This window comes from Lissotriton vulgaris, chromosome 5 (genome assembly GCF_964263255.1).
Source record: "Lissotriton vulgaris chromosome 5, aLisVul1.2, whole genome shotgun sequence".
Classification (NCBI taxonomy): domain Eukaryota; kingdom Metazoa; phylum Chordata; class Amphibia; order Caudata; family Salamandridae; genus Lissotriton; species Lissotriton vulgaris.
Genome location: NC_141693.1, coordinates 80,372,568 through 80,391,551, shown reverse-complemented (window position 1 = coordinate 80,391,551; position 18,984 = coordinate 80,372,568). Strand labels below are relative to the sequence as shown.

At 45.0% G+C, this 18,984-nt stretch overlaps 1 protein-coding gene across 1 annotated transcript in view; it reads right to left on the bottom strand.

Annotated features, from left to right (window-relative positions):
- Positions 1-5,377: 5,377 nt before the first annotated feature.
- The window catches only part of LOC147710247 (E3 ubiquitin-protein ligase TRIM39-like), a 133,859-nt gene continuing 120,252 nt past the window's right edge, over positions 5,378-18,984 (bottom strand). Inside the window, exon 6 of the mRNA XM_086920920.1 lies at positions 5,378-7,659. Within this exon, the coding sequence (XP_086777046.1) occupies positions 7,148-7,659 (512 nt within the window). The 3' untranslated portion in view covers positions 5,378-7,147. The remainder of the gene's footprint in view (positions 7,660-18,984) is intronic.

Sequence of the window (18,984 nt, the reverse complement as noted above, 5' to 3'; positions counted from 1 at the left end):
ATCACAAAAAAGAGGAACTCAAAAGAAATGACCTTGTACACCACCTGTTCCTGTGTTTAATTTAATAAACTATAATGCTGTTCATTTATAATAGGAACCCAGGCCACCCAAAGAGTGATTTACCTCTTGCTCCCCTATGGTATTATTGTCAGGGAGGATGGAAGAATTAATGTTTGTAAATTAACCAAATGCCTTGGGGCGTGAATGTCCGCTGGTTGCACTAGTCAATGCAGCAATTATTTAAATTAATAATACTGTGCATATGAATAAAACTATGAACAGGAAGCTGAGAATTTCACATGTTAGTAAATGTGAAACATTTGGATTTGTCTATCAAATTGAGCCAGTCACCACCCTAGGTGAAGTCATGCCCTCCCAAACTTCTGCTAGTATACCAGGGAGCAGACAAGACAGTGGGAACAGGAGGGAAAAAATCTAGATCAATGCCTGCCCTTTATTGAATACTGGGAATGCCAAATGTTCTTTAATACATTGTAGCCTATTTGTGCTTTAACTTTAACTTACTGCTCCAGCCCAGTTTCACCCTAACTTTGGTAGTAATATGCCCTTAATGGTAAGTGACATTCTACAAGCACTGAGACTAATATGTCTGAGCGGCGAAGAATCACATTAGGTGCCAACAACCCACAGGCACTGCATGAGAAAAGAGATGGGATCAGTGGCGACTTTATGTTTAATAGCGCATTCGAAGGCAAGGGGCAAGGCAATATCAGTCAGAACGTGCAACGAGATCCAAGTAAAGATGAAAACAATATTAACCCTGAGCTGGATAAAGAGGCCAGTGACTTCTTCTCTTTTTCCGATGAAGCTGGGGTTGCAGGGGATTGGACAGAAGAATCTGTGTCTTACTGGATGTATGAGAGCAGCAGCAGCGGGGAGAGAGCAGAGGTTAGCACTATTAAATCTAAGCCCACACAGAAGCTTAAAAAGAAACATGGTGGCGGCGATCTCGCTTGGGACTATTCACTCACCGATCAGCTTACACTCCCCGCAGGCAGTGCGAAGAACACTCAGCATATCACGCATCCCTCGCTTGGCAAGCCCACCCGACAACATTAGATACTGTCTTACAAGCCATAGCTGCCCACCGCGATGAAACCGCACAAGACGGGCTGAGGGCGCAAGCAGCACTACGCAAAGTACAAGGGGTTGGACGTAAGCTTACTAAGACCTGTAGCTCTTTTGGAGACAGAATTACCGAAATCGAAGCTAGGGTGCTCTCTAATGAAAATGAAGCAGCCATGAACCATGAAAGAATTGAGTCTCATGAGTCCGAATTGGCTGATGTTAGGTGGAAGCTTGAGGATTTCGAGAACCGCCAACGAAGGGACAATCTTCGGATACTTGGGAGTTCCTGAGAAGGCTGATGGCGATGACGCTTGCTCCTTCGTGGTTGATCTACTCCGAGACTCTCTGCCCGAACTATCAAATTGGGACTGGGGCAATGAGATCCAGCGAGCGCACCGAATGCCCTTTAAGCTGCCAGCTACGTCCGGCACCTACCCCCGGGCAATTTTGGTCTACTTTGGCAACTTTTTGCTTAGGCAAGCAGTCTTTGAGAAAGAGGCCAGAATCTAAGCGTACTAGCAAAGATATGTCTTATTTTGTACGCCCTGATTTTTGCCACGCCACAGTCTAAAGGAGGTGGCGGCTTGGCATGCTAATCAAGCCATTCCAAGACAAGAAAGCTCAAGCTTACCTAAATAACCCAGCACGGCTCAAGGTTATTCATGGAGGTCAAACAAAATTCACCCATTCAGAGATTAAGGCCAAAGAGTATTTGGACGAATTAAAATGAGTTAAAAGAGCTGGCACTAATCACACTATGCTTGCATTAAAGTATACCTAATTGATTTTATGTACCAGTCTTAACAAACAGGGCCGAGATGAGATAAAATGTTAAACTACATGTGTTAGGGATGTTTTTTTTTTTAATTCACTAGGTACTGTGGGTGATAGGGGGGATTGTTTTTGCTCTTAGGTTCTTAATGTATTAATGTTGCCTGGACATCTGGAATGTCCTGCGCAATAAGTATGGACCGGCAACCTTTCGCGAGGGGAAAAAATAAAAATACTTAATAAATTGTATGCTTTACTGTATATGCTCAAGTGCAGTGCTGCATCACCATCATTCCAGACTCTTATGGAGTCTGAATGCCTGATTTCGGGGGGTTGGGGGGTGGGTGGGGGGGAGAGGGGGGGTTGCACTCAAAATCGGTGAAAACAGAACCAAGACAGGAGGCTCTTTTTTTCTTAAAATCAGTACTATTCCTAGAAAGTATTTCTATCAAGTCCAAGGCAGAACAAATATGTTATGGAATCCAATGTGAATCAAAGTTACAGATGCACACTGAATTTTTAAATACACTCTTATGGGGAGGTTAACTATTCGTACCTGGAATGTCTCAGGTCTTCTAGCTAGAGATAAGCGTCAGCGCCTGAGCGAGATAATATATCAAAACACTGTAGACATTATTTGTCTTCAAGAGACCCACCTGACCTGGGATAAAAGGGAGCTGCTAAGAATTAGGGGATATAATTTACTAGCATGTACAACACAAACCTCTAACATTCGGGGGTAGCTATACTTGCTAAAACCTTTCTGGGCCAAGCAACCTATAAGCTAGTAGGTCCTCAGGGCAGATGGGTTATTATTAAACTGGCCCTCAGTATTACTATTTGTTCGATCTATGGATCCAACCAAGACGACCCCACTATCTTTGAGAAGCTCGAACTCGCAGCCTGGCAGGGTCCACTTATTCTATGTGGTGACCTAAATATCTCGCTTGGACCCTTATTCCATAGCCAGGCGCTTTCAAAATATACGGGCCGCAAACCACTAGTTTTTAAAGCTATCACCAGGCTTTGTGACAGCTGGGCTTTAGACATATGGGGCGCTAAAAACCATCCTGACCCTGGTTATACCCACTTCTCTTGTCCCCATAGAAAACATGTTAGAATAGATTATATATTTACAACAACTGATCTGTCCAGCCAAGCCACAATTACCAAACATCCTAAGATTATCTCTGACCACAATGCATTAACCCTTACAGTCAACATCACAACCATAAAGAGACAACATAGGATTTGGACTTTTGATAGGAAACTGCTGGCCAACAAAGAATACATCAACTATATCACCAGCTGGGCCCAAGAATTCTTTGATATTAATCGATACAGTGCTTCAAGATGTGTGGTTTGGGACTGCTTTAAAGCAGCTCTTAGAGGCGAAACAATGAATTATCAAGCTAGAGCCCAGAAACAAACCAGTAGGGGGTATAACCAGAAGGTCCAAGAGTTGGCCAGGGTCGAAGAAGAACATATCACACAAATAGCTCAAGGAGAAGATGGGAAACGTGCTATGTACCATCTGTTGGTGTTAAAAACTGAGCTTAACTCGGGCCGGACTCAAAAAGCTGCCAAGACCTATAAAATGCACCAGAAAGATGTATATGAGAATGGCGAAAGGGTAGGTAAAACAACTCGTGTTATGTACTTTCCAGAAAATCTCATACAATGCTATCACAACTAAACAATCAGGAGGGCAGACTCATACACAAACTTCAGATATAATTAATGCATTCCAACAATATTACCAGAATTTATACCAAGATGATAGTACAGCTAGTAGGGCAGAATCAGATACCTTTCTGAGCAATTTTCTCGACGACCCTGAGGCAAGTAGGCTCATAGATGATAACACCCAAGAAGATCTTGAGAAAGAAATTACACCTTGCTGAAGTACAGCTTGCCCTGTCCTCATTTGCCTCTGGGAAAGCCGCTGGCCTAGATAAAATACCCCTCGAGCTATACAAAATTCTTAGTCATTGTCTAGGTCCACTTATTCACGATTTATTCCTGGGGATTCAATGGAGTGTCATTCCTCCAGAGTCCTGGAAAGAAACAAGCATAATCATCTTTCCAAAAAAAGGAAAACCCCCAGATCAATTATCATCTTATCGCCCAATCTCCCTAATTAAATCCGACTCCAAATTATATGCGAACGTTATGGCCATTCCGCTCGGCTCGGGAGGGTTGTCGAACATCTGGTCTCTCCATGGCAGCACGGATTCATCCCTGGCAAAGGCACAACTGATCACACCTGAAGGGCCATCTGCTTATTTGATATAATATCCGCAAGTGGGAGCCAGATGTCGATGATCCTCCTTGACGCTGAGAAGGCCTTTGACCGTGTGTCCGGAAACTTCCTTTGGACAGCTTTGACTCGTAACATTTTGGCCCCAAATTTGTTAAATCCATAATGGCGATGTATCTTGAACGCAAAGCTAAATTACAGATAATGGCCTCCGAATCAAGCAAGATGAATGTATCTAGAGGCACAAGGCAAGGATGCCCCTGCTCCCCAATACTATTTGCCCTATATTTATATATATAAATCCCCTAATCCCTGGAGTTTTTGGAAAAATCAAATAATCAAACCTGTGGTAGCTGGCCAATTTGAAACGAAGGTACTGGCTTACGCCAACGACATAGCGGTACTAACACCTAATCCACGGAAGCAATGCCGGAAATAGAGATTCTAACACAAACGTACGGATCTTATTCTGGCTATTCCGTAAATAAAGGAAAAACAATCGTACTTTGTACTGATATCGTTTCTAGTGACCCCAGGAAAGCTGAGAAAGCTACATATCTAGGCATTACCATAAGCCCCGATGTCAAATTAATACCCAAGCTCAACTATGTACCATTATTGAATGTCATAAGAAAAGTCCTAGATCGAGTCTACATCTCTCAATTATCGGCAGGGGAAACTTTTAAAAGATGAACATCCTCCCCAGGATGCTATATCTTTTCCGAGCTATCCCTCTGACCTTCAAAGAGAACATTCTAAAAACACTAGAATCTCTTATGCCCAAATTTATGTGGCAACAGGGCAAAATCAGGAGATCCTTGAAATTTCTCTCACTCCCTCAGAACAAGGGAGGATTAGCAGTTCCCAACATACTATTCTACTTCTGGGCCTCGTTCCTTAAACAAATGGCCCGCTTCTATAGTCCATCCCCTCCCCTGATGATGTTGAGGCTAAAAGGATTCCATCTATTTATGAGCTGCCATTAGGACAGAAATCTAAAGGTCTTTTTCTGAGGCAAGTAGGAGCAAGCTACTACAAAAAGAGCACATTCAAAGTCATCTCCTAAAATCAATTCATACTGACCACAGGGAGAATCAGGGAGAAGTGGGGGTTGTAGTGGAGACGTGCGAGAGGAACCATCAATAGGTCTACCAAATAACACAGGATATTCCATAAGGATTCTTTTTTTTAGAAGAATTCTTTATTCTTAATCAACAAAGTAAAATGTCTGAAAACATTTTTCATGACAAAGTTGCATCATCAGGGCCTCTAACAGTCAGATACAATGATCAATGAATACACATGAAATGTCAAAACTGAAAATGAAAAGATTGGAAGAGAAACAAAAAAGTGACAGAAATAAAATGAAAAAAATATATATTTGCCATTAGAATCTAAAACGAACACATCTTTCAGTTACATGCTCTACTTCCTTAGAGAAGGGTGCGCAAGAAAGACCCTGTAGATAGAAGTGTAAACATTACCTTGGTGCTCAGACCAACTATCCAGTATCCTGTGAAGAAAGAGGAGAGGGAAAAGGAAAACTGAGCAGGTGACTTTGTCCACAATAGTGAACCTTCGCCAGTGTCTGAGACAAAGACTTAACAGGATCTGAGGCAAAGGCAGAACACAGGGAGGCGACACTCAGTCTGGTAGCCAGAGCCCCCTGCTGGAATAGAGGACAAGAGCAATGGAGTGGAGGAAAGATAATGGCAGCGGGAGGGAGAGAATGAGACAAGGATAGATATAGAGGGAATGAGCGAAGACCAGAGGTACCGCACCAGTGAGTGTGTCAACACTGAGCAAAGAGGGGAAGAGAAAGGAAAGTCATCACATGATAGAGAAGGGCAGTCACGGGACAGAGCAGTTCAATGGTAGCTACAGCAGGGAAATAAGAAAGTGGTAGGAGAAAGAAATGGGCGAAAGAGAGAGAGAGAGAAGGGATGGGATGGGGAAAAAGATTGCAGTAAAGAAAGAAAGGAGAAGATTGGGAGTAACAAGGGAGACTGGGGAGGGGCAGAGAGAAGAGCATTGACTTGCAAGAGCCTCACTATGCCTACAGCATCACATTAAATCACTCTGCACGCTAGTGATGACATGACATTCAATTGTTTGCTCTTGTGAGGATGGTGCACGCTTTTTCACAAGCCTCACTCCACACCACGACATTCAATCACGGACTCCTGTGATGATGGTGCACAGATCCCAACAATTTGCACTCTTGCTATAGGAAGGAGAAGGGTGAATGGGTCCTCGCTGTGGTAGAAAGATGTCTACCAGCCTCCATCCACAGTAGTGAAGTTGGAGGCCTGTGGCAGTAAAGAGGGCATACACGATCATAAATCTCCATGCACATCTATATCTGAATGAGTTCTGTCCAGAGCCTTCCTGTGTGTCGGGAAGAGAGGTGCAACGATTGCACAAGGTCACATCCCTCAACGCACATCTGTTTCTGAATAAGTTTTGTAGAAAGCCCTTCTGTCCACATCAAATACACTTGGGCATTCTACGGTGATGCCTTAGGCTAAACCATCATTTACTTATCAGAAACCTGGAATGAAAAGTGACAGTGATTTATGCCTTGCAGCTCTGACTTGTGTCCAACATCCCATTTGCTTGTGGTCTCCGGTCTAGATCTTATAAGACTTGGAGCTCTTGTCTGTGACTGGGAAGCTCCCGCCATCTCACAGTAAGTTTATTGTTTACTTTGCCTCTTTACAGGAGGGGTAAAGGTAGAGGGTCAGCAACGCTGAGTGGAGTTGCAGTCTTTTACAGGGAAAGACATCAGCGATATGTTCATATTTTAAGGTTCTCAAAAGGGCTTTTGGAGAATTTGCTCATTTTCGTGCCAGCCGTAGATTGGCAACTGTACCACATACACCAGCCTCACCCATGCTTATGGCCAGAAACAGCCTCACGTCTGAAGTCTGTGGGTGGGGTATGATGAATGGTGGGGGCAGCAGCCCCTACCTCTGCTCTGCTGCTGGGTGTTGGGGGTTGATGGGAGGGCATCTTGAACACTACATCTCACACCAGCATCACCTCGGCCCTTCCCCAGAGGTGGAAGTATGGGAAGAGCCTCTCTGTGAAGCAGGCCTGCGAGAAGGTGTAGAGAAGCTCCATGGAGTCAGCATTGTACAGGGACATCCATCCCCCATCATAGTCCAGATACACCCCCAGCTTCTGGGGCTTCTCACAAGGGGACAGAGAGGTCGGAGGGGAGGTCAGAGCCTTGTAGTGACCCTTCAACCACTGCACAGCCCAGACTCCCTCCTCAGGTGACCATGTGAAGAATCCCTTCCTGTTCACAGACTCTGCTGCGACCCCCAAAATCCATGCGTCCACCTCCTGCAGCAGCTGCACCTCCCAGTAATGTCTGCCGGAGGCGAACCCCTCGCTCCCCAGCACACAGGGCCAGCACGTGAATCTCTTGGGGGTGTCCACCAGGGTCTGTGTTGTGCCTTTGCATCTCACACGTCTCCGTCCCTCAGACAGACGGAGCCGAGGATGAGCTGTGTCAGGATCCAGAGTCACCATCACTGCAGAAAAGAAATTCATAATTAGATAATTAATGACACAAATACAGGCTGTAATTACTAAATTGTTTTTATATGATTAATCTAAACCACATCTGGAAGGAGCACGCTGTGCTTGAGAGTGCACATCACAAGACTGCTCCCTACCCTAATGTGTGCATTCATTTAGAGCACACACTACAGCAAAGAGCACACTGCACTACATAGACAGGACATTCTACTACACACTACCATGTGGTATACTGCATTATACCACACTATCACATATGAAGCATGCTACACCATAGTATCACAGATTATGAATACTACACAGCACTAGCATACCTGACACATACTACTCTACACCACACTACCTCACAAAGCATGCAACACTTCACCAAACTACCGCACATGACACACGCCACACTATACCATGTTACAACACATGATACACTATAGCTGAGTGAGATACATGAAGCATGCTACACTACTCCACACTACAACACAACGCATACTATACTGCAGTACACAATACATGGACCAAAGTACACTACACCACTATCATAAATGGGACATACTACATTACAACACACTACCACATACAACATATACTACACCACACTACCACATATGAAGCATGCTACACTACTCCACATAACCACACATGACACTACACTATACCACACTACCTTACAGGACGCATGATACCTTAACTCACAGTAACAGACAAGACGCACGATACCTTACACCACACTACCAACATGAAGCATACTACAGCACACATGACGTATTCTACATTATTCCACATATTTGGGCAGCACACAGCAGTAGACAAAACACTGTACTACATTGTTCTATATGGTCCACTCTATTAGACAATGAATATCATGGGGCGACATTTTCGTCCCAACCCAAAGGCACAGCTAGCTGCATGCTTATTGCTTTCACATTTGACGAGGTGTTCCAATTTTTATTCCGTATAATCATTGACTTATTCCATCTTATCTTGTTCATCTGTTTAATTTCCAAGTGCACAGAATCAAGCCAATTTTCTAGGTTTCTCATGCTATTGATGTGCCCATCCGCATCTCTATTCAAAAACACGTACTGACGCTTTTGTTAAGACCCAATGCATTTCGGGCCGCTGGGGCCCTTCGTCAGGGGTTCACAGAGATCCTCTTCCACAAAAGCCAGCCGAAAGAATGATTAATCTTGAAAATAGGTGTGCATTCCCTACCCTAAGATATCCATTCTTCTAGACAACACACTGTACTAGCTAGAGGAATGGTAGACCGTACTAAGCAGCGCACTGCCCTAACTTTCACAGTAGATTAGACAGTTTACTGTCCTGGAATGTACACTGTACTAGAAAGAGCACTATTCTAGCCTACTAGACAGCACACTGCACGATAGAGCACACAACCGTAGGTAGCACATTACTTTAACGGCACAATACACTAGAGAGGATCCTAAACTGTAAAGTACACTGCAATACAAAGCCACTTTTCTACAACGCACACTACACAGCATATTACATCAGACACAACATAGTAACAGACGGCACATTGTACGAGACAGTGCACTGCACAAACCACCTACCGTATTAGACCAAACCGCGATAGATAGCACAATGCATTAGATAGTACAGTATACACTACACTTGAAAGAACACTGTACTAAATACTAAACAGCACTAGATAGCGCACTATACTAGTTGACACACTGTCCTAGAACACACACACTATTCAAATGAACCAGAGGTTTAAATGGGCCGTAACTGTCATGTACTGTGTACCTGCACTTCTGTAATGTGAAAGGAAGAGCACCAGCACTGGTTTCATGCAAAACTAAGAGCACCAACTCTTCTGTATTGTGAAAGGAAGAGCATCAGCACTTCTTTAATATGAAAGGAAGAGCACCAGCACTTCAAGGTGAAAGGACAAGCACTAGCACTTCTATAAAGCCAAAGGATAGCACCAGCACTTCTGTAATGTGAAACTAAGACCATGGATACTTCTCAGGGGATTGCATTATTTATAACGGGAGAGCAGACAGGCACTCAAGGATAGTAAGTAACTACAGTTTAATTTTTACATTTCAAGAACCGGGCAGACACTTCTTTAAAAAGCACACTATACTACATGGCACACTGTATTAGACAGCACACTGCACTAAAAAGTACAGTGCACTATGCTGCGTAATGCACCAAGCAGTACACATCGCAAGAGTGAACACTGCACTAGTGCCAACGCTGTACTCCGTATCACAACAAACTCAACAGAACACTTTAGACATTAACCTGTGGTACAAAGTAGAGTGATATTACAAAACACATTGCACTAGACTCTGCACCATACTGCATGGCAAACTGCACCAGAGAGAACGGTAATGGAGGGCAGACAATAGAATTAAGCACACTGCATTAGTCAGTGCTTTACAAGACATCACTTTGCACTACACAACACATCACCTATTTGGTACATTGTACTAAACGAAATATTGTAATCGACACAACACTGCACTAGATAGTGCACAGTACTAGCTGTCACACAACCCTAGGGAGCACACTGCACTAGATGGTGCAGTGTAACAAAGCAACTAGAAGGTACATTGAACTAGTCAGTACATTCTAATAGCCAGCTCACTACTAAATTGCATGCTGCACTAAATAGCACTATGCACGAGAGCACCCTGTACCTGGAAGTACACTTTGCAATAGACACAATTCCTTTTCTAGACACAGTGCACTGCACTTGACAGTGTACAACACCAGTGACCCTACAGTACTTGATGGTATAGTGTAGTAGGTAGGGAGCACACAGTACTAGATAGTAGTCTATATGCTCTAGAATCCACAGGGCATTAGTCCTCACACTGCACTAGCCATAATACTGTACAGTACAGCAGACTGTATTAAACTGCATACAGCACTAGGCAGCAAACTATACGCAACAGCCCCACTGTAATGGATGGTACAGTGAACCAGACAGCACGGCTCACTAGCCAGAAGACTGTACTAGACAGTACTCTGTGGCCCACATGCATCAAGCTAATTTGCAACTGGAAACATTGTGAATCAGTAAAAAAATGCTGTTTCCGATCGCAAAAGCTAGTTCTGGTGCACGAAGCAAAATCGCACAAAATATTTTCGCATTTTTAGCGCTTCATAAAATACAGAATCGGTAATATCTACTATATTTTAGGAAGCGCAATTAAGAAAATGCAAAATGGGATGCATAAAGTTTTCACAAATACAGATCTAGCCAAAAATCGCTATTTGCATTTCTTAAACTAGAAGAAATCAAGGCCCACATGCATCAAATAAAGAAATTGCAAAAATATTTACAGATTACTTAATTACCGAATCTGTATTTGCGAATTCGCAATTACACAATCGGTAATTGAGAAAGCGTCATCTGGTGGAGATGACACCACAGGCAGGAAGTGATTCTCAGATTCCACACACCCGTGCACAGGGAGAGACTGAGGAGGAGGAAGACTGTTGGTGCTCAGCCTGGAAAACTTTTTCCTGCAGAAGTTGAGACAAATAAACACCATGGACACAGGAAAAAACAGAACACAGGAGAAGGCAGGAAGAGAAAGATTAAATTCAGTGAGAGGGAACTGGAAATACTCACTGAGGAAGTTGATCAAAAACACGACAAGCTGTTTGGGAAACTATCCCTGCATGTTGCAGAGTCAGTGAAGAGGAAGATCTGGCTTGGGATACAAGCAAGGGTCAATAATGTGGGGGTAACACACTGTGACATCAACAACCTACAGAAGGGATGGTATAATTTTCGCAGCTGGGCAAAAGAGAGTGGCTCAAAGCCTGGCCTCTGCAAGAAAAACAGGAGGGGGAACATCCACTCAGCTTGCAAACACCCCACTGGACGACTTGGTGGAATCCACTTTGCAGCCAGAGGCTGTTGTCGGGATCACGCAGATTGACCCCTCAGGACACGCGGAGACCTCCGAAGGTAAGAGCACACCAAGCATATTTCCACAGAAATGTAACCCAAACTGCCACAAATGCATACCCTGCGTAGTGTAGCAGACCTGAATCCAGTCCACCTCTTACTTGCACCCCCCCAATGCATTGTGGCAGTTGTGTGTAATAAAATGTAATGGCAAAGCATTGAGGGAGTAGCACAGCTCAACTGCATCAGAGTATAGCAAGGCAGTGACAACAGTAGACTTTCTACATCACAGAAGTCAAATTATTAGATCTTTGTAAGCGCAATGTCACAAACATGTGCAAAAAAATATAGATTTCATTTTTCTAAATAAAATGATCTTGCTCTGTTTCCATCGCAGATGCATCACAGGAGAGTGACGTGGCAGACATCCACGATTCTGAGGGACATACAGAACAGCCCGGTTAAGAACAAGAGATGCCAGCATCCTCACCCCTACCTGTTCCCACTCATTGCATGAGAAGAGTCCAACCACTACCAGATTTGGATAGTGAGGAGGACACCCAAACAGGAGCGCACTCACAGGACACGGCCCATACACCCCCCACCAACAGAGGGAACAATACCACAACGTCACTGTCCGTTCCGCAGGTGAAGGCCAAGTGCATTTCTGAGGTCTGCTGGGGACGATGGTGAATCTGCCTGCAGTGTGCTGGAGCCCAAGATGCTGAGGGTCCAGCGCCTGCAACAAAAGTACATGCGTATTATACAGGAGCAACTGGGAACAATGGTCACACACATGGGTGGTATACGTGACTGCATGAAGGAGCAGACAACTGCAGTCGTTAAGGGGCCCAGGGCACACAGTGAGAAACTGGACCGTGTAGCAACAGCCATTGAACAGATGTGCAGGGTCATCCAGGCTGAACATGTCTCTAATGCCAGGAGGCAACACCATTCTATGGGGCGCATGATTGGATACACCAGGGCCATCAACATGCTGAGTACTACAACCACTCACCTTTACAGGCGTGCAGGTTGGGATGACTCACTGCTGTGGGGATGTGGCCAGATGCCTCATCCAAGTCACAACTGCTGTGGAAGGGCTACAGACAGCAGCAGCCAGTGGGAACCTCCTGCATAGAGGGGGGACAGTGAGGAGGCCTCCAGCCTTCACAGCCTACTGGATCATGTGGCTGGAGGCCTCCTCACTGTCCCCCCTCTATGCACGAGGTTCCCACTGGATGCTGCTGTCTGTAGCCCTTACGCAGCAGTGGTGACCTGGATTAGGCCCCTGGCCACATTGCCACAGCAGTGAGTCATCCCAACCTGCATGCCGACTGTATGCCTGTAAAGCTGAGCTGTTGTAGTACTCAGCCTGTTGATGGCCCTGGTGTATCCGTGTATGAGCTCCATAGAATGGTGTTGCCTCCAGGCATTAGAGACCTGCTCAGCCTGGATGACCATGCACATCTGTTCAATGGCTGTTGCTACACAGTCCAGTTTCTCACTGTGTGCCCTGGGCCCCTTAACGACTGCAGTTGTCTGCTCCTTCATGCAGTCACGTATACCACCCATGTGTGTGACCATTGTTCCCAGTTGCTCCTGCATAATACGCATGTTCTTTTGTTGCAGTCACTGGACCCTCAGCATCTTGGACTCCAGCACACTGCAGGCAGCTTCACCATCGTCCCCAGCAGACCTCAGAAATGCACTTGGCCTTCGCCTGAAGAACGGACTGTGATGTTGCGGGACCCCCACCCCTCTGGTGGTGGGGGTGTATGGGCAGTGCCCTGTGGATGCGCTCCTGTTTGGGTGTCCTCCTCACTATCTAAATCAGGCAGTGGTTGGACTCTTCCCCTGAGATGAGTGGGAACAGGAAGATGCGAGGATTCTGGCATCTCTTGTTCTTCATCAGGCTGTTCTGTATGTCCCTCAGAATCGTGGACGTCTGCCACGTCACTCTCCTGTGATGCATCTGTGAGGGAAACAGTGCAAGATGATTTTATTTAGAAAAATGAAATATATATTTTTTTGCACATATCTGTGACATTGCACTTACAAAGGTCTAATAAATTGACTTGTGATGTAGAAAGTCTACTGTTGTCACTGCCTTGCTGTACTCTGATGCAGTTGAGCTGTGCCACTCCCTCCATGCTTTGCAATTACATTTGTATTCATACAACTCCCACAATGCATTGGGGGTGAGGGGTGCAAGTAAGGTGTGGACTAGACTCATGTCTGCTACACTACGCAGGGTATGCATTTGTGGAAGTTTGGGTTACATATCAATAGAAATATGTTTGGTTGTGCTCTTACCTTGGGAGGTCCCCACATGTCCTAAGGTGTCAATCTGCATGACCCCGACAACTGCCTCTGGCTGCAGAGTGAATTCAACCAAGTTGTCCAGTGGGGTGTTTGCAAGCTGAGTGGATGTTCCCCCTCCTGTTTTTCTTGCAGAGGCCAGCCTTTGAGACACTCTTGTGCACAGGTGTGTGGAATCTGAGAATCACTTCCTGCTTGTGGTGTCATCTCCATGAGATGATTGACGCTTTCTCAATTACCAATTGTGTAATTGCGAATTCGCAAATACAGATTCGGTAAATAAGTAAATCGGTAAATATTTTACAGATTTTTAAGGAATCGTAAATATTTACAGATTTATTTGGTGTATTCGGTTTAGCAAAATCAGTAATAGCAATTCCTTATTTCTCGCTATTTTAGAATCGCTAAATCTTTATTTGATGCATGTGGGCCTGTGTTACTAAGCAAAGCACAGCAGTCTATGGAACACTGTACTAGAGAGAAGACTGTTCTAGACAACAAAGTGTACTAGAGAGTATATGGTGCACAGTACTAGACTACTCTCAACACTAAACTGTGTACAGTACTAGAAAGCACATTGGACTAAACTTCACTCTGTACATGACATACACTGGGTACACTGCACTAGACGGTACCTTGCACCAGATAGCACAAAACATTAGTATGATAGAAATAACACTGCACAACTCTTATAGATCACACTATATTACACAGCAAAGTACACTTAACCTCCCTTTTTTCACACACTTTACTATAGGCTACACTGCACTAGAAAACACACGTTTGAACCTAACAAACTGTAATATAGGGCACACTGTACGAGACACACTACACTAGGAAGCACGCTGTACTAGATGTCACAGGGACTAGATGGGACACAGATTTGGACGGAATACTGCACTATAAAGAACAATGTACTATGTGCCACAGTGTACTAGACGGTACACTGCAATAGAGAGCACATGGAACAAGACAGTAACCTGCATAAACAGAACACTGTACTAGACAGATCTGAGGAGATTGTGTACTAAGGAGAACACTGGACTATTCATCACTGGAAGGTAATTGCTCTTTACACACTTTCACCCCCTAACCTTTGGACTGATGCTGCTGGTTTGTTTTTTACTCAGAGTGTACTCAGGCATGCCAACCAGGCCTCAGTGCAGTGCTCTACCCCTTAAACGGTATACGTTTAATGGTTTACCCACAATTGGCATTAGTTAACTTACATAAAAGTCCCTCAAATATGGTACTCCTCGGGATTGGGATAGGGAGCTCCACAGACCGAGAGAAGGGTTCTGCCATCTGGGTAAACTAGTGCATGCTGGGATAGACCAATGCCACACTTCCCAGGAATTAGTCATCAGAAGTGAGGGGACCTGGTAGCCTATTCGCTAGTTAGTGGCCGCATTCCCCTGGGTTTGTAAGAGGCATGAAAGTGGCACACAGACCTCTGCCCAGGACTGTCCTGAAGAGAAGACTGAGAAAGCCTGCCCTGCTGATCCCTGGTCCCAGCAAACAGAGGCTGCTCACGACGGGACTGCAGCAGCTGCACCTTTGAATGAGCAGAGGACAGTGCCTGCAGTGCCCAAGACAGCCCTGCTGATCCCTGGTCCCAGCAAACAGAGGCTGCTCACGACGGGACTGCAGCAGCTGCACCTTTGAATGAGCAGAGGACAGTGCCTGCAGTGCCCAAGACAGCCCTGCTGTTCCCTGGTCCCAGCAAACAGAGGCTGCTCAAGACTGGACTGAAGGCTGCTCCTGTCGCCTAGCAGAGGACAGTGCAATGAGATGCGCAGGACTGCCCCACTGGTCCCTGGTCCTAGCACAGAGAGTCTGCTCAATACTGGCCTGCAGCAGCTGTACCTGTTGACTAGCAGAGGACAGTGCCTGTGGTCCTCATCTGTAGAAAAGATTGCCCACATGTGCCAGACATAGGTCAATCAAGAGTCAGTTCACTGGCTCCTTGTTACAGCCAAAAGACCACAAAAGCTGAGAAATTGCACCTTTGAGAGCCCAGCGCCAACAAGTGTTGTCACCGCTGGATGCTGAAGTGCAGCCTGGGAGAAAGAGTACTGATGCTAAAAAGTTGTACCAGAGTCTGCTCGACCTGGGAGAGTTGCTAGAGTGAACTCAAGTCACCAAGCTAAGAAGTTATCACCAGTGAAAGTAAACACCTGGTTTTACTGTAACTTGAAACTAGTAGAACGGTTGGAACCGGTCTTCTGCTGGAATGCACCCAGATTCCGAGGGACATCGACCCCTGAGGCCAAAGTCATCTCTCAAGTTCGAGAACCAAAGGGCACCACAGGAAGAAGTCACCGACTCAGCATCCTCACCACCACCGAGCATCTTCAGCATCTTGTATCCCTTGTATCAAGACCACTCCATTGACTTCAATGGCAGTTTGCCTTTAGGACTAAGGAACTAGGCTGGAGACTGCTTAAACAACGCAGTAACTGTTCCTACTGACTGACTCTGCATCCTCACCACCCTTGAGCATAATCAGCATGCTCTATCCCTAGCATTTGGACCACTCCATTGACTTCAATGGCGGTTTGCCCGTAGGATTCAGAATGGGACTGTCGGACTGCTTGAATCATGCAGTAACTGTTCCTTTGTGGTCACTGTTCCCAGTGACTGACTCGGCATCCTCAGCACCCTTGAGCATCTTCAGCATCCTCAATCGCTAGCTTCAGGATCTCTCCATCGACTTCAATGGTGGTTTGCCAACAGAATTAAGGAACTAGACTGGAGACTGCTTAAATTATGCGGTAACTGTTCCTTTGTGGTCACTGTTTCCAGTGACTGACTCCCTGCCGGAGTTGGCACTCCCAAGATATACCACATAGCGGTTTTCAACTTGTGTGTCGTGACTAACCCTGATCCTTTAACGTAGTAGATTGCAATTATTTATTATATCAAATTAAAAACAGTGATTTATATTTATTGTCTCTTTAAAAAATCATATCTCTGAAACTCTCCAGTGGATTTTTGTCATGGAGGTGTCCATTCAAAGATAAAGCTACGATTAATTAAGTGGAGGGAGAAAGAAGAGACTGTGATCCATTCAACTTCCTTGAAGTAATACTAAATATCAAATAGGGAATGGATCACTTGACCAGAGTAACCAGGGTTTGCAACACATTGATTAAAAAAACCCTCATTCATGTATATAGGTCAGTGGCGGTATATCTTGGTTCTCCGCCAGGTTTAAAAACGTGACAGCATCATCCTAGGGCTTAGTTTTGTATGCTTACCTCCCTCTGGAGGATGAACCACTGGTTATTGCAGTAGTGATCAGAAATGGATGAGTTTCTAGTGCTCTAGTCAAGTGAATTAAAAAGGTAGGCCTCGTATATCCTAAACAATATTTTAATTAGTCCGGAATAGAGGTAAGTCTGGTGCGGGAGAAGACGGGTTATCAGTCCAACGCACTCTTAGTGTCCAAAAAAGTAGGTCGACAGGTTTCAGCCCTTCTGGTTGCCAATGCGGGTCGGTGGGGGCTTTCTTCAGGACCTTAAAGAAGTGATGGTAGCTATGTAAATTGGAATTGGCATAATACGGTCCAGGGTGCCGTAGGCAGAGCGAGCACAAGTTGCTCAGAACTACGACCGCAGGTCAACTGTGCCCGCCGGTAAACCCTGTAGAAGCCCATAACCACGGTCTTTAAGGTACTACAAGACGTTTCTAATGAAGAGTGAACTTTAAGCAGTTTACTCTGGTTGCTGTGCCAAATAATCAATGTGTTGTAAACCCTGGTTTCTCTGGTCAAGTGATCCATTCCCTAATTGATATTTAGAATTTAAAGATAAAAACATAACCTAATTTTAAAACTGGTCAGATTTTTATTGTGGTGTATTTAGTATTTTGGGAGTTCTTGATGCTTTAGACCTGTTCCTTTGATAAAGCCAAACTGCTCCTTGAAAAAGTCCCTCAGGGCTTAGCAGATGGGGCAATAGCCCCTTATCTGGCGCCGGTGTGAGGGGGTAGGGGGCGGGGCAGAAAGGCCACTAGGCCCCAGGGATTTTTTTCTCAAAGTTCAAGGAAGGCAGAAAGCCCACTAGGCACTTCTGTGGGTGTGCCAAAGGTCAGCAACTGAGAAGAGCCAAAAACATAGTGATTGAGAGGATAGCAAAGAGAGCTCTAGGCTCTACATTTTTAAAGAAAAGGCGATTCTTCATTGGACCCCACACAAGTGAGGTACCATTTTTATCAGGAGATGCAGTGTGGTAGGACATTTGTCCCAGCAGGGTGATCCAACACAAATGTAAGGAAAATCTGATTTTTTTTCAGCTAAATTTGAAGTTTGCAAGGGGTTCTGGGTAGGAAAACTTTGGAGGATCCATGCAAGTCACACCTCCCTGGACTCCCCTGGGTATCTAGTTCAGAAATGTCTCGGATTGGTAGGTTTCTATTGATGGCTGCCGCGCCCGGGATCAAAAACGGAGGCGACTTCCTTGTAAAACAAGGTCTTTTTGTAATCAATCATTTTGCACTAGGCCGACCCGTACAAGTGTGGTACCATTTTTTCTAGGAACTTTGGGAATGCTGGGTGGGTGGAAGTTTGAGGATCCACGCAGAATAAAGAACATTCCATCAAAGAATTTTATTTTTTACAAAGTTTGAAGTTTGCAAGGGATTCTTGGAACCCGAACCTGGTGAAAGTCACACAAGTCACCCCATCCTGGATTCCTCTTGATGTCTAGTTTTCAGAAATGTATAGGTGCGTTAGGTTTCCTTGGGTGTCGGCAGAGCTAGGGTCCAAAATCCACAACTAGGCAAATTGCGAAAAAAGGGTAAGTTTTAAATGGAAAAATGTGATGTGTCCACGTTGCGTTTTGGGCCGTTTCCTGTTGCAGGTACTAGGCCTACCCACACAAATGAGGCACCATTTTTATCGGGAGACTTTGGGGCGTACTGGCAGGGTAGAAATGTGTGGCCTCCTGCAGATTCCAGAACTTTACATCACAGAAATGTGAGGAAAATTCGTTTTTTTGTACAACGTTTGAGGTTTGCAAGGGAGTCTGGGTAAGAGAACCTAATGAGAGCCACACAAGTCACCCCATTCTGGAGTTCTCTGGATGTCTAGTTTTGAAACATGTAT